General features: G+C 38.4%; 1 protein-coding gene across 1 annotated transcript in view; it reads right to left on the minus strand.

Moving 5' to 3' along the window:
- ccdc9 (coiled-coil domain containing 9) overlaps positions 1-5,738 on the minus strand; it is a gene marked incomplete in the record, with an annotated part of 19,141 nt that extends 13,403 nt beyond the window's left edge. The window contains 5 exon segments of the mRNA XM_024277628.2: positions 404-775; positions 2,617-2,766; positions 3,286-3,390; positions 4,327-4,372; positions 5,609-5,738. Of these exon segments, the coding sequence (XP_024133396.1) occupies positions 404-775; positions 2,617-2,766; positions 3,286-3,390; positions 4,327-4,329 (630 nt within the window).
- Positions 5,739-16,541: the final 10,803 nt, after the last annotated feature.

Consider the following 16,541-nt stretch of genomic DNA (forward strand, 5'->3'; position numbering starts at 1 on the left):
GGGTCTTTACATGAATTTTATTTTTGAGCTGTTCAAAATGTTCGGTCATTGAGAAACGCAGAGTTTAGAAAGTTTATTGTGTAAATCTTACGCAATTTTTGCATATGCAAATTTGTGGCTTTCCATGACCACTCCACGCATGTCCAGTTTTAAAGTGTGTCAAAGTAAAGAAATTCAATGAAGCACGAGTTTGCGAGTTCATTGCGTGGTTTAAACATGGTTCATTTGTGATAAATCTGTACAAATTTAACGTAAAAGACCCAAATTTTTCCTACTTCTTCCTCATTTGTGCAATACTTAAAAATGTACCTAGCGACTGTGTGACACGGCCCTCAACTAAACAAATTCCACATTTCTGGAGACAGAAACAGGTTAATCTTTTATTTTCCAGCTTCACACCCACCTTGGACTTCCTGTCTACTCCACCTGGAGTTCCTCCTTCTCCTCCTCCTCCTCCACCTCCTCCTCCTCCTCCTCTTCCTCCTTCTCCTCCTCCTCCTCTACCTCTCCCTCGCCGTCCTCCTCTGCGTCCCTGGCCTCCAGACTCGGGCTCCCCCTCTCTGTGTGTCCTGGATTCCCACTCTCTTCTCTCTTGGCGACCGCCTCCTCCGCCCTCTCCTCCGCCCCTCTGACCTCCCCGTCCCATCCGGCCGGACCCCGTCCTCCGGGGGGGGCTGTGGCTGTGGCTGTCGCCGGGGCCTCGGTTGTCATCGTCTTCCGACGTCTTCCGGCCTCGAGGCGTTCCGGGTTTCCAGTTGTTCACGACTCGCTTCTCCTGTAGGAAACAGGTTTTCATTTCAGCGTTTAAGAGGAGACAACATGAGGACAAGACCAAAAATGTTGATGCTAATAATCAACTCAGTAGTTTTGCTTTTTTAATATAAAAGCAGGAAATTCACGTTAAGACAGAAAAACTTTAAACTCTTTTTGGAAACAAAATGTAATCGTTCTGTATGTGTGCACTTTTTTTTCAAGTCCAACTCTGATCATCTATTGATCTTTTTTCAAATCATTCCCAGTGCTTTTTGAATTATAATTATGACATTTATAGCCAAAATTAGAAAAAAAAACAGTTTTTTAGGACATAGTTTCTGCAGAGCGGCAGGAATTCATCAGAAATTCCCCTCTGAATTGTAGGTGGGACAGTTGACGCAAAGTAAACCCCGTTCCCTCTTCGTCTCACCCATCGGTTTGCATTCTCTGCTAGCTTACAGCCCCAAGCTAACATTAGCGGCGCAACAAAACTTTTGATCAATATCAGAGTACGGTTTAGATCCAGATTCCAGCTCAGACGAGTAAGACTTTCAGACTTTTCCATGACCTTATTTTCTGTTTTGCTTTTGTTATTGTTGAATTGAAACTGTTACATAATGCCTGGAAATGTCTGGAAAATAAATAAACTGAAAATGAAATGTGGAATTTTAAGGTTAGGAGAAAGTATGTGAACTCTTTGGAGTGACTTGGTTTCACGGATAAAATGCACCCACAATTGCGTTCAGTTAAAACATAAATGTGTGATTTAAGAAGGCAATGTTTTTCTGTGATTTAGATTGAGATCAAAAGAAAAACACATCTGTTTCAGATAGATACTCCAAAATACTTTATCTTTCAACTGTGGATGTTCTCAATCATTAAAAGAAATGCTACAAAACACAAAAAGTGGATCTTAAAAACGTTTTGGAGCCTTTTTTTTCTTTGCTGCCTCAAACTGTATTGAAGAAGTCATTAAATCCAGTCCAGTTCCTGTTTGATTTCAGATAAATCTGTTTTTATATGAATCCTTCAAACACAAACATGTTTTAAACCAGATTCAATAATGTTTATTTCTCATTTGTAGATTTTAGACTTTCATGTCTGAGTGAATGACGGGTCTGAATGTGATCACATTTAAGAACTGCACAGAAAATGAGAGAAAAAGCAGCAAAACAAATGACTTTAAGTTTAAGAAATCCTGGAAAACTTTAAGTTAAATCTCCTTCTGTAGGTTATTATTACAGAAGATACTGAATAAACTTCTAAATCCTCCTCAGAGTTAAAGATCCACTTTGATGAAAATAGTGTTTTTTGGTGTTTTTAACAAGTTCTTGTGGTATTTTCTCATTAATATAAAACTTAATTTCAGAGTATTTCTTAAAATTGTTGTGAATCAAGTGCAGATAAAAAATCCCGTTTGAGAAAGATCATATTTGTGATGTAGAAAATACGTCAGAAGCTCCATTCTGATGAATCCACCAGTAGACAAATAGATCCATGAACATCTTTGTTTTCCTCGTCTGAGCTGGAATCTGGATCAGAACTGACCGGCTGGATAGCTGATATTACTTGGCATTTTTGTTCCACTGCTAACATTAGGTTGTAGGCTAGCGGGAGAGAGTGTAAACAGAGGGATGATGGGAAGTGCTGGCAGGCTTACAGCGCTCTACAACTCAAAGATAAATTCTCTGCAAAAACTATACTCTACAAAACGACAAATTTTTGATTTTGGCCAAAAACGGCATTGAAAATATATCAGAAGATGATCGGAGTGAAACTTAAACCCCAGAAACATGAAGGGAAAAAGCTGGAGTCGTCTGTGTTTTAGCGTCGAGCTTCCTTTGTCCCGGCGCTCCGTCTCACCCCTGCAGGTTTGGAAAGGTCCACGGTGACGGTGAAGTTCTCCTTCTCAGTCTTCCGTCGCTCGGCCTCAGGATCCTGGGGGCGGGGCTTACGAGCTGTTGTCACGGCAATTCCCTCCTTTTCTGCCTTCTTCTTGTCTTCCTCAATTTCCTGTTTAGGAAAATAATTTAAAAAAATAAAAGCTGTTTTTTTCAAATTCTTATTGATTACAAATTATTTTTTATGGGTCGATGAAGATTTATTGACTTTTTTTGTGGAAAATGTCTATTAAACAATTTTAGTTAATTATGTGCAGGTTAGTTTTAATGAATAAAAACACTTTTTTATGTTTAGTTCATTTTATATTTCATTTCCATGCCTCTCAACTGTGACTTTCTCACGATTGTTTGGGGATTTTAAAGTTACTTTAATAAAGCTGATCATGTTTGTTGTCATGTCTTAAATTAAAGACATTATCAGGTCTTAAAGAACATCTGAGCAAACTGAGTCAATCAGTTCAACATAGAGGAGAAAAGTCAATTTTTAAACCATAAAGAAATGTATTTCAGACAATACATTTAAATAATAAATAAGCTTTTTAAATGTGTTTTATTCCACTAACTTGGTGAACTTCAGTGGGTCAGAAACCTTCATGGCGTGTTTTGTAAAAACCCAAACAGATTTCTGTACCTGGTACCTCTTGACCAGAGCTTCATTCTTCTTCCTCAAAGCTTCGATTCGTCGGTCCAACTCCGCGTCCTTTTCCTCCTTGGTCTTAAGATCGACAGCTGAAGACTAACAAAGACACAGAGTGACAAGAATCAACCGTTACAAACTGCTGGACGAGATGAAGCCTCCAGGTTCAGTTAAATGACAGTGAAAAAATAGAATCGATTCATTCATTTACGCCTAAAATCAATAAAGAAATAGATCTAAAAGCTGTAAAAAGTTTGTTTTTTTAGCAGTCAGCCTTGATATGAGGATTGGGAACATGAATTTGGTAAATAAATGACAATAAACACCTGTTTAAAGAATGAATTTAACATAAAAATGTATTTAAAAAAGAGAAAATGAAATTAACAAGAATTTTAACCATAAAATGTATTTAGTGCTCAGAAAAGGATTAAAGTGTTTTCATTCTCTCACATATTGAAAAACATACTTTTGTATTATTTGATAATATATAAACACACTATATCCAATTCAAATCATCTAGCGTGCTTTAAAGTTTGGATGACAGTCTTAATATTTACAAGATTTTGGAAAGTTTTCCTTAATCTACAAAAACATGATGATATTTTTTCTCAATTCTGACACAAATCCCCAAATTCAGCTGAAAGCTCAGAAAAAAACATGAATGAGTTGAAGCTGCGTCACTGCAGTGACTTTGCTTTAATCAAATGTGGGATTCCTCAAGGCTCAGGGCTAGGCTCCGTTTAGAATAAATGTTGAAGCTCATAGTGCAAAGACGTCACCGACTTTCTCCACAGTCAATTGCTAGAGTACTACAACCTTCATGTGACCTTCAGATTAGTTCAAGTACAGTATGCAGAGAGCTTCATGGAAGGGGTTTCCATGGCCGAGCAGCTGCATCCAAACACCAAATCCAATGCAAAGCATCGATGCTTCTCTGGAGGGATGAATCACACCTTTCCAGGTGAGTCAATACTTTAGGTAATATTTCACTTAACTGCGGTCAACAGAACAAGGATAAATGTGATGTTGACTCACCATAATTGCTTTTGCCTTCAAATTCTAGAGGATAACTCTGCAGCTCCTGTCACAAAACAGAACAAAAACAGAAAAACCTTTGTCACACGTGTTCAGCTTATTGTCATATGAAAACATGTCTGGGCTGAGAGTTTTGGGAATTTAAAGGCAGAAATAAATAGCAATCAGAATTTAGTAACTTCCTAAAATGTTTCCCACAGATTACTGCAATAAAATGACTTTAGAGAAAAAGTTATTTCTACTCGAGATCTTTTCTAAAAAAAATATTTACAAGAAAAAAAAGCTTTTACAGGATAACATGTTTGGACATTTTAAACTTAAACTGTACATTTGTCAACAAAAAAATCATGAGATGTTTATCAGTTAAAACATTCAAATTATTATTTCAGTGACATGTTATTTGCAGAGCCTGAAACTTAAAATAACCGTTTTTTTACTTAAAGGATTAAGAGTTTACAGATTATTTTTCTTATTTTTAGTACAAACCTAAATGTTTTCTTTATTCACAAATATTTATAAACGCTGGGGATGTTTCAAAAGCAAAATGTGTTTTTTTGTAGAAGTGAAACCGACTAAAATCAGAATAAATGTTGTTTTTGTAATCATTATTCCTTCAATTGTTTGAATCATGTTTCCTGTCAAATCAACACATTGAATGTGCAAGAAAAAGCATCAAACTTGTTTTTATAAAGATGGATATTATGTACAAACATGTGAAAATAATTATCAGTATTTTAGTCCTGTTCTTATAAGTGTAGTTTAAACAGATGTGGTGTCAATCTAGTTTGAATCCGAGGTGCTTGTATGAAGGACGGAGACAGCAGAATAAATCCTTCCTTAAAGCTTCTCTAAGCGTCTTAAAGCTGCAGGTTGACAAAAAGAAAATCTAGCAGGTGTAGGTTTCACGTTTGTGTGTTTGTTTTGGTCCATAATGGATGATTTTTATTTTATTTTGAAATGTTTCAAAAAATTGTCTCAACCCCTTTTGCTCCCTCTGTTAAGAGGTTCAACACAGGCAGGACGCAGATACGATAAGCGACCCGAACACGAGTCCCTGAAAAATACTGCAAATAATAATGATTTAAAAAAAAAACTAATCCGGTTGCTTCAGAACCACAGAACCATCCGAACATGCTGGATTTGTTCCACTGGTTTCTACCGGGAGGTAATGCAAGCACAGCGAGCCATGTCTGCGCCGAGCCGCCGCGGCGCCAAAAGGTTCGATAACATGAGCGGAAAAGCGGAATAAAAGAGTTCAACCGGTCCGGTTCGATGATTTTACCTGCTTTAGACGGATTCTTGAAAAGAATCAAACCCCTGTTTGGACTGATCTTTGCCAATTCCTGCTCCTTAAAGTGTCCTCATTGTTGAACTTCCTGTTACCGACACCCAACTTCCTGCCAAATAAAGCACCACTCGGTGGATTTAAAGAGACAGAAGCGCTAATCTTTATTAAACTTTACCTTTCGACTTTTAATACTAAAAAGTATTTGTCTTTTTTAATTAATAAAAAAATCTATGTTTCCTCAACAAGTTCTAAGTCTTCAGATTCGCTTTTTGATGGAAACTAAAGATAAACCGTAATTCATTAGTTTGACACTAGAGGGCGGCAGCGGCCAACTGTGGAATTCCAATAGTGACGAAAAATCAAGAGTTCCCGCCTAAATGTGGTAACAACAATGAAATGTAAATCTAAACTTATCAAATGGAGGTCATTTTTTATTTAAAAATATACTATAATGTTTTTTGTATTACAGTGAAATAAATATGGGGCAATAAAAACAATATTCTCATATGGCTTTAGGACATTTACAACAAATAGTAAACACTAGCTGACCAAAACAATGTAAAACACTTCTGAGCGTAAACTGGTCACATCCAAATATTCAGTGGTGGATGTAGTTGTTTCGGGGTCCAGGATGAACAATAAGATGGGGCCTTCTGCAGTGGTTATATTAATCTTTTTTTAAACTTATCCAGGATAAAATGTCCATAAAGTATGTAATTTATTTGATTTTTCAGGTTTTACAAAAGAAAGCAACATTTTTTAAATCTTTCTTTTCAGTTCCTTTGATTCTGTTCTTTTTCCTGTTTTGTTTTTCTTTCTGCCCTTTTGGAAGAGTGACAACACATTTTTTGCTTTGCTTTTCCCTTCTTCATAACTGGTCGATTCCTGCTTTTTTCACATTCCTGGAAGAGTCACTCTGTGCTAGCTAACTTACTGTAAGCAGAATATTCCTGAAGTTCCATCCATTTTCTTAACCTAGAAATTGTCCTGGTTACCTTTGGGTGAAGGCAGGATACAACCTGGACATGTCGCCAGCTTGTCATAGAGCCATGGAGCTGGATCGATCAAGCTCGCTAAGCTAGCCAGCTGCCCGATGGACAGCGTAGTAAGCTGCGCTGCCTAGAGTCCCACAGAGTTAGCGGGCGTTGCCTCCTAGGCTTCGCCAGACCTAGCTAGCGTCGCCACCAAGGCTCCGGCAGAGCTAGCCAGCGTCACTGACAAGGCTCCAGCAGACTTAGCTAGCGTCGCTGCCCAAGTTCTGGCAGAGCTAGCTAGCGTCACCCCCCAGTCTCCGGCAGAGCTAGCTAGCGTAGTAGCCCTGGCTCTGGCAGAGATAGCGAGTGCTATCTCCCAGAGCAAGCAAGCGCCACCGACCACGGTCTGGTGGAGCTCTTCCGGTCCCTGGGCAATGGTTCTCACTATGCTGCCCTGTTAGCTGCCCAGTAGTTTGAGAGCTGCTGCGGAAGCCATCGTAGCGGGTGCATCGATTCGCACAACATATTCACGTCAAGAGAGAGGGGGCAGACACAAATTTGATGCGTGAATGGCATCCAGTATCAACGCAGCATCCCTTTTTTTGTCCGAGTTAAATAATGATGGCCGTGAAAACTATTTTAGAAATATTTTATGCCTTCAGCTTATGGCCCCAAAAGTCCCGGGGGCCCCAAGCATTCGCCTACCTTTGCCTAATGTTAAGTCCCACCCCTGCAAATAATATAAAAAATCTTTACACAAGAAACGTCTAAGGAAAATACTCTTAGCAGCACAATTTAAATACATTCATTAAAAGATAATAAACAAAATCAAAATAAAAAAAAATATTATTTGCAATATACTGAAGTCCAAATCAACTTAAACAACAAACATGATTTTTTTTGTTTTGATAATTCTGAAATTATCTTCAGTGATTTCTTCCAGAAACACAAACCAGTTCAAAGAAAATATTTGAAGTTGTTTTTTTCAAGCAGCTCAATACTTGAAAAACCTGTGGATTATTTTTGCCACCAGCTCGTGTGACGATTTGTGGTAATTCCCTCTGCAAGTCTGACTGCAGACAAAGCAATGACGCAGTTGTCACGAGCCTCCACAGACGGGAAAGACAAATACTCAGGAGGAAATAAGGTTCTCAGCTATAACTAACACAACATATACATATCTTTACGGCTGATATGAAGATCTGGATTAGAAGATGTAGAGCAGGACATGAACTTTACTTCATGCTATGAAAGATTCAAATGGCCGCTGCTGGTGAATTTATACACTTTTAATGAGGAGGCCTTTTCTCTTTTGGATCACTCAACCCCACTCCGGACAACAGAAAACCCTGCGGCCCAGTTTCAGTCGTCAAAACAAACAGTGTCTGTTGTCGGGCAGACCTCAGCCGTGACTGGGCAGGATTTGCAAATCACTCGAACAGATCTGCAACCAGAGCCGGCGTGTGTCTGTGCCAACGTAGAAGCAGAGGAGGAGAGCCCAGCAGCTGAACCTCAGAGGAGCAGGTGGGCCACCAGGTAGCAGCTTCAGTTACACTGAGAGGACTCATGGAAACACCGCGGTGACGTTTAGCAGAAAATGACTCACCGTCACATAAACAAACATGATGTAACATCCAAAAAGAATTTAAGTCGTTAATCAGATTGTTTTGACGTGAAGCACACCACCTTATGATGATTTATTTGGAGAAAGAGGAGCCAAAGAGACCAGATATAATCTAAACGGGATTGTCAACACGTATGGACAAGAAAAACAAAGATTTTTTCTGTGATTTCATTTAAAAATGAATGTTTCTGAAAGTTTGGAGATATCTGAAGAGATTCAAATTAATGACAAACATATAGTAAAGTATTAAACTAAATTAAGTCTACAATGCATGAAAAATGCAACAATTTAAAGACCCAGTCTGATGAAAATTGTGTTATTAGCATGTTTCGGTAGCATTTTTCTCTTAATAGATTACATATATGAACAATATTGAGTACAAAGTTGCATTTCTGAGTGTTGATGTTGGGAAGCAGGGGCAGGCTTACTCTGCGCCACAACGCAGAGATAGATTTCTAATAAACTCCTGCCTCTCTGCAGAAACTATTTCCTAGAAAACAACACAAATTTATTAAATTTGGCATAATCACAGCTAAAAAAAAAATAAAAACTTGGAGCACTTCAAGAATAGATCCAAAGATGAATGATGTGTTTTTTAAAGGGTAACAGAACCCTGAATCAACTTTTTTTTAGCCTTTGGCATCTATAAATTGGGCTTTAAAATAACTTTCATTGGTCATTGCCAAATTTTTATCAAATTGAAATAAACTTGTTTAATTCTTGAAAATATAGCCAAAAACCAGTTGTGTGCTGCCTCCTACAGGTTGAATTGAGGTATTACATTTGAATTTCATGATTGGTCAAAGTCCCACGTCGTGATCTGCAGCTCCAGTAATGAAAACAGTCCTGTTTCACAAGCCCCGCCCATCTGACTGGGTTTTTTTAATTTTGGCTGTGGGTGGAGTCAGCCTCCAACTGTCCTGTTTGGTTACCCTTTAAAGTGGAAGTGGTCCAACAACATCTGTAAAGTGTGTTCTGTTGGTTTTGATGGTGACTCTCAGAAGGACCTCCAACACAGACGGCATCCTTAGTCCACCTCGAGGACAAAAACCTGAGGGTTAACCACGAGATCGATGGGATCAGAGCAGTCGGGAGACACCAGGACTTACCTGAAGGACAGAGGACTCTGCTTTGAAGGGATTAGAGTCGGGACAAGAAGGACAGATGGTTTGACGGAGAAGTCAAGGAAGTGTCACAGCAGAGAAACCTCCTCTAACAGGGTTGATGTTTCCTCATCTTTGCCCTGAAGACTAGAATCCCATTCACCCCACTGTTGGCATTTGCATCTGCTCACATGATATCTAGTAGTAGAAGTTCTTGGCAGACGTCTGACAAACTCCCAACAGCTGTTTGAGCTGAAGAAACTTCTTAGATGAGCAACCAAACCAAATCCAGCGACTGGATTTCCTGGTTTGGTGTGCTGACCCAGAACAGAGAGCCCTGTGGAGCCTCCTGAGCCGCTGTGGAGCGTGTGAGGGCCGGCGATGATGTCATTGTTATGAGCGCCACTCAGCAGGCTCCCCGAGGACGCCACCAGAACCCAGGAGAACCACACGGCAAGAGAAAGGGACGGTGGCGGTTTCTGCCCACGACACAAACAACCAACACACTTACTGAGAAGATGTCCACTTACGGTGGTCTGTAGAATCAAACAGAAATATGACAAATGTGTGTGTCGGGCTGATTCCCTCAGCTACGTTCAAAAGCAGAGACTGATTCCAATAAAAGGCGCCTTTGGGCTTCTTAAAAAACTCTTGCAATCACACGTCTCTATGCAAGAGTTTAAGTCTGTCTTCAAGTTCTACATACAAAACCATTAAAGTCAGTTAATTCTTGACCAATCAGGGACTTATGGGTCAAATGGATCATGAGGGAAAAACTATTAATTATAGCTTATGTCCGGATGGAATTCTATGACACCAAGTCTTTCAGTTATCAGAATAGAACTGAGACAGAAAACATCTGGAGTGAGATTCACCAGATTTGAATCGCTTTGACAGTTCACATCAATCCTCTTCCAACTGTAGGTGGTGGACATGCACTAGTAGCAAGAGTCCAATGAGAACTCTGAATCCAAGAACCCTGGCCTTCTTAAACGTGTGTCACATGATCGATGTGAACAGAGAAAGAAAAATAACTATTGAAACTATAAATGTATCATATCAACATCTCACCTCAGAATTCCAATATGTTCATGTCAAATAAACTGTTTGGCTCACTTTCCCTCTGACACAAAGAACCAGATAAACTAGAGCAGCAACGTCTTTGGAATTCAGTGAAGGAAAAACACAAACGCTGACAGCTGGAATGTTTGTTAATTTGGGTTGAGAAGTGGACAGAAAACACTGTCTGGAGCAGAAAGAGTTTGGTTTTCACTCTGAATAAAGAATAATGTTCCATCAATATATCGTGGTTCTCCTTTTGCAGTCTCTACTCTTTTTTAAAGCACAACTTCGCTTGTTAGTTTTTTGTTATTGTTGTATTTTTTACAGTGCACCCATTCTGTGTCCTTATTGCCTATTGATGTCATGTCTACAGAATGTGTTCAGTTTGGCAAATTAACTAAAAATCACAATCAAATCTTTGTCTTTATTCTATAAAACCGACTTAGTTTTCTATGAAAGTTTGAACTTTGAGAAAAGTGTGAAAAAGTTCACGTCCAGATTTACACCACTGGGATATTTCACACCAGTCCTCTTCCAACTGTAGGGTGTGGACATGCACTAGTAAACAGTAAAGAAGAAGAAGAGGAAGAAGAAGCCCCTCCCTGCTAGTCCAATGTGAACGCTATTGGCTGAATTCAAGCGTGTCAAAATATTCCAAACTCTTCCAATAGGGGGCATCAGGTGAAATATTTAGTTCACCCACACTGGATGCCTCTATACACCCCTTTGTGAGTCTAATTAAATTAAAAAATAAACATAATTTTGTAAAGTGTAATTAAACCTGTTGATTAAATCTTCTGATTTTCTATTTACGGATTTTCTCTTTGATCAGATCTGAAGCATCGAACCAAAAACTTTGATGCGGAAAATTTTATGTATTTTTTTAGCTACAACAGGATTATTAAGTTGGTCTAAACAAAATGCTGCTTACTTCTAATCAAATGTTTTTGAAGAAAGAACATTTGTACTTTAAGTTTTTGCTCCGGTCAGAAATCGTCCTTTGGTTCATTAATCTCTGACACTTCCTGGAGGTTCTGGGATCTTAGTGTGAAAAGATTTCTCCTTTCCGCTGAGTCCCAGTCTGATGATCCTTCCTGGAGGAGTTGGAAAGAACCAAAGAGATTCTGGATCATCTATTTAAAGAAAGATTGAAGTGAGTTATTACAACGATGACAGAGTGTCAGAGACGCCCAGGAGTCTGAGTCTTCATCAGAACAAAACTGAAACTGAAGTCAGTCAGACTGACCCAACAGGGAGCTCCTGAAACATGTGAGGTCAGACGATGTCGTAATTCCAAACTGGAGGGGGGAGTTTCTAATCTACTTCAGGAATCTTTTTTGAGATCTTCCTTTGATCTGTTCTCCAGCCCGAAGCGCCTCTGAAGTGGAGACGAGATCAGACCTACTTTGAGATACTAGGAGAGTCAGCACCTCAAGAGACAAAGAACATGTAAACATCTGACCTGTTTCAGATGTTCTTTAGTGGGACAATAATCCTTTATACACAGATTTTTTATTAATTAAATCAAATTTTGAGTTGTATTTAACAATAATTTAAATATAAAACTTTGTTTGGGGCAAAATTCAAAGTTTACAAGAGATTTTTTTGATATAAAAACAGTGGAAAGTTTTTGTTTGTGGAACCACCAACACTAAAGTCAGAATTTTCTCTGGAAAAACAGATTGTTCCAGATATTGAAAGTCTTGGTGTTTCCATAAACTCCACCTAATCTTTAAAAATAATCACCTTGAGAAAATATCTTTAATTTTAATCTTCATCATTTTGACTAATTATTAATCTTTTTTTTTTACTTTTCTCCAGTCGGACTGAAGCTACGTTCACACGCCGCCGTCTGCATCACCTGTTCAAACGACCACTTGAAATGGAAAGTTTATGTAAATGCTCGTTTCGGGCTTCCGCGTTTAAAACTCTCACATTCATGTGACGCTACACAATCAGTTATCAGTTTTATGGCTTGTTCAATAGATGCTGTTCCCTTTAATTCACGCAAATGGCAACCATTTGGTAATTGATCATGAAGGACAAATTAATAGATGAGGTTTAAACCTGGCAGAAATTTTATGTCACCAGTTTTTTCATTAATCTTGTGAAAAAAAAATCCTGGAACAAGATTCACCAGATTTTCACCAATTTGGCATTTCGCACCAAGACCCAACCTGAATTCCTCCCTTCTTCATTTATTCCTCCAAACGGAAAGTTATGGAAAAATAGTCTCACAATTCAGACGTCACTTTTGTTCGATGACGTCACCAGTAATTACCAGCTTTAGGGCGAAGCTTCCAGCGCTCAAATATACACAACAACGGTTTTACAACTTTAAAAAGGTCATGCTACAACAAAAAGTCATTACTTACATTTAAATGTAAACTTCGGTGGTTTAGAGAACATCCACGTGAAGAAAAGAGTGTCTCAGCGCTATGAGGTTTACCGTCGTGACGGTGGGCTTTGCATCAAAATAGCACCTTTTGCTAACGGATAATTATTTTCTAATTAGTAATTTTAAGATTTATTGGTTTTTATTGAAGTTTTCAGTATTATTGTTCACGTTTTCAAGATTTTTTTTTTAATTTTCTTATTTTTCAAATTAAAAATATGCTCTTAAGTTTTCCGGGTTTTTTTTTTTACAAATTTTCCCTCCAAAAATGTTTATTTATTTATTTTTTTAATTTTCTTTTTCTTTCAAATGTTCAATATTTATTTCAAGTTTTTTGTTTTATTCAAATTTTCAAAAGATTTTTTTTCAAGTTTTCTATTTTTCACATTTACAATGTCTTGTTTTATAATTTTAAATTATATTTTTAGTCACGACATCTGTTTTTCAAGTTTTCAATCTTTTTTTTTTTGTTTACTTTAAGCTGATCCTGATTTGACCGCCTACTCTTCCACCATTCTGCTTCAGAACTATCTAACCCAACACGTGACACACAGTCTGTTCTGAATCAATGTTCCAAATTTCTACTTCCCCCTAAAATGTTGAATTTCTTCTCCTCTGCCAGCTTTTGATGGCTGCTCTGCTCCGTGTAGCAGAAGAACAGAGATGTGCTGCAGATGCACATTCCTCCACTCTGCCCGGACCCCACTTATCAAAACAGGGATTCAGAGGGCTTCCACTCCAACACACACAGACCCCGTCCATCTGTCTCCCTCTGTTTGAGGTCAAACAGATGAGGTAATGGATCTCCTCTTCACAGATCTAACACCTTTTCTCTTTCCTCCAAACACATGGTCCTCCAAAGCCTTACCCGAGAATCAGAAAACACTTTACACTTCCTACACAAACCTGACTCCCATCTGAACCTCAGATGAAGATATCTGATGTTCCAGTGTGAGCAAATATTTGTTTGTTATCATTTGTTGGCACTGAACAGCTCTGTCTGCTCTGCAGAGTCACAGGACGACTATCAGGTGAAATGATCTGCTGTCCTTCACTGAGCAGCCCGTCTGCTTTTCTAGGAAGGCGTCAGAGGTGAGGCGGCCTGTTATTGAGCTGTCAGCTGTTGTAATAACTGCTGAAAACAGGAGGGACGAGGTGGAGACAGATGAGAATGGCACGTAGAAAGCAAAAACCAAAAGATCAGGACTGACTCAACACTGAAGGAAGGCTAGAGCAGGTGAGCTGGACGCAGCACCACAGCACCGTCCGAGCATTCAGAGCAGTTTTGGAGGCCAACAATGCTAACAAGTCTAAACAAATACTGTTTTTTTTGTTTGTTTTTTTGCATTGATAACTTCATTCTGAATGTTTGTTATTAATAAATTAGGATGGCATTTGCTATTGAAAGCTATCGCTCCTAGAGTGTCAGTTTGCTTTGATCTGAGTCCTCCTTTGATCCAGCGAGTCATGTGATCTCTAAAACACCGTAGCTTAAAAGGATTTAAGACTAAACAGAAAGTACTGAAGTTTCCAAAGACCAAATGACCTCCACTTGAGGTGTGCCACAGGGGTCCATCCTGGGACTCTTTTTGTTCAGTCTGAACACACTTTCTTGTAGCTAGCATACCACAATAAGCAGATGACACCCCGATTTAGAGTTCACTCACAAAAGATGACAATTCTGTACGACTTCTTGACACTAAACGAAAACATAACAGACCTTTGAAGGTTAAAATGTAAAAAGAAAACAAAACAATAAACGTTGTGAAGTAACACAAAATGCAAATTTGACCAAATAAGATGTGACAAAATGCTAAAAATTGAGATTTTATTAGTTTGATTCTGATCAGTCTTAAAGTCAAAAGCAAATTATCATATTTTTCTGAGTATAAGTCGCTGTTTTGTTTTTATAGTTTAGCCAGAGGTGCGACTATACTCAGGAGCGACTTATTTATGATTTTTTAAAACACAATTAAGCTCAAATATTTGTTATATTTCCACAAGCAACCGGGTGCGAAGCAGTGGAAGCTGCTTCGCTGTGGCGACCCCTGATGTTGTGCTGTTTCTGCCAACAACCACTAGAGGGTGCTGTATTTTCTTTTGATGGTGCCAGAAGAAGAAGTGTAGTTTAAAAAAAAACATGGAGGAGAATCTGATTATTTTCATCTTAAATTCTGACATTTTTCTCCTTTTTTTAAAATTTTTCAAATCTCTGTTCTTATTCTTGTTTTTTTTTTGTTTTTTTTTACCATGGCAAATATAAAAGTGCGACTCATACTCCAGAGCAACTTATATATAGTTTTCTTCTTCTTGTTTAGATGTTTTACTTATACTCCAGTGCGACTTATAATCCAGAAAAAACAGTAATCAAATTAAAAGTAAAGTATGTGTGAGGATTCTGTGTTTAAGTCCGGTTTTTCTGTCGTGTTCTTGGGTTTGATCGAGTTCTACTGTCAGTCTCAGCTGTCTTTATCTTCAGTCTATTTAGGCGTCTGGTTTTAAACTCTTCGTTGTCAGGTCATCTAAGGTTCTCCATGTTTGTTTGTTTTTGCTCATGTTCTGGTTGACATGTTAAATTTGTACTTTTCTGTCAGCAGCCCTCTGCTGCATTTTGGGTCCTACATATTGACAGTATATATATTCTATATTTATATGGTCTATGGTCCCCCCACCAGTTTCTGACAAGCTAAAGGGATTTAAAACAAAGAACTCATGAAAGTTTAAGCACTTGTTACTTTTTGTAAAATAGAGTTAATTCTAAAAGACTTTAAAAACAAAAAAAAATGTGGAAAAACTTAAGTACATCATTTAGAAAAAAGTTTACAGAATTTCTTTGTGCCTCCCAAGAAACAAACAGAAACAAGAAATTAAAAACACTTTTTAAATTCAAGTTTTTATTTTTTTAAGAATGACAGAAAATACTGAATTTACCCTCTAGGCAGAAGAAAAAACTTCAGAGGAAACTTCTATGAATTGAAGTTGTGGTTCTTTCCTTCTTCACTGACCTTTGCTGAAATTCCTCCAGTTATATCACCAAATATGTTTTCTTTAAGGTGAGGTTGTGTAAACACATCTAAAAAAAGTCTCGATTAGTTCTATTTTTGATTATCTCCAAATCAACATACAAACAAACACACTTTTAATCTTTTACCATCAGGATTTTCCATCTTTTATCTCATATTCTTTTAATTCTCATGAAATCTGAAGGAACATTTTTGACATAACGAGAGGAGAAAACAGTGAGAAGGCAACCAGACATTCTCCCTCCTCCTTCTTCCTTCTTCCCTTCACACATTTTTATTTCCAAATAAAACACAAGCAACCACAAACGCATCATTGCACGATTCTTTCAACTTTCCAGCTCTTTTTGGGGGTTATTTTCAGTATGGTTTTGTCCTCGGACTCAGCGATGGATGAAGAGCATCCAGGGGGCGGGGGGGCAGTGAGATGATGTCATTGTTGCAGCTCAAACAGAGGCTCGGTTTTCAGCTGCTTTGGTGACTGCAGGACAAACAACAGCTAAACACACAGACCGGACGGGGATTCCTGTGCTCCCCTGCCTCATCACGGCCGCATGGGAGTCTGGAGGGGGGAGGGGGTATTTTTGGTTTCTTCCAAGCATCTCCACTTCACTCTCTCCAACCACAAACAGCAAAAGTTGAAAACTTCGACCTCTCCCTACATTGCTCTTCAAGCTATTAACTGGCCAATCAGATGCCTCAATTTAAAGGTAGGCGGAGCCTGCTGGCCCTCACGTCCAGTGACTGTA

The sequence above is a fragment of the Oryzias melastigma genome, linkage group LG13 (genome assembly GCF_002922805.2).
Source record: "Oryzias melastigma strain HK-1 linkage group LG13, ASM292280v2, whole genome shotgun sequence".
NCBI lineage: Eukaryota > Metazoa > Chordata > Actinopteri > Beloniformes > Adrianichthyidae > Oryzias > Oryzias melastigma.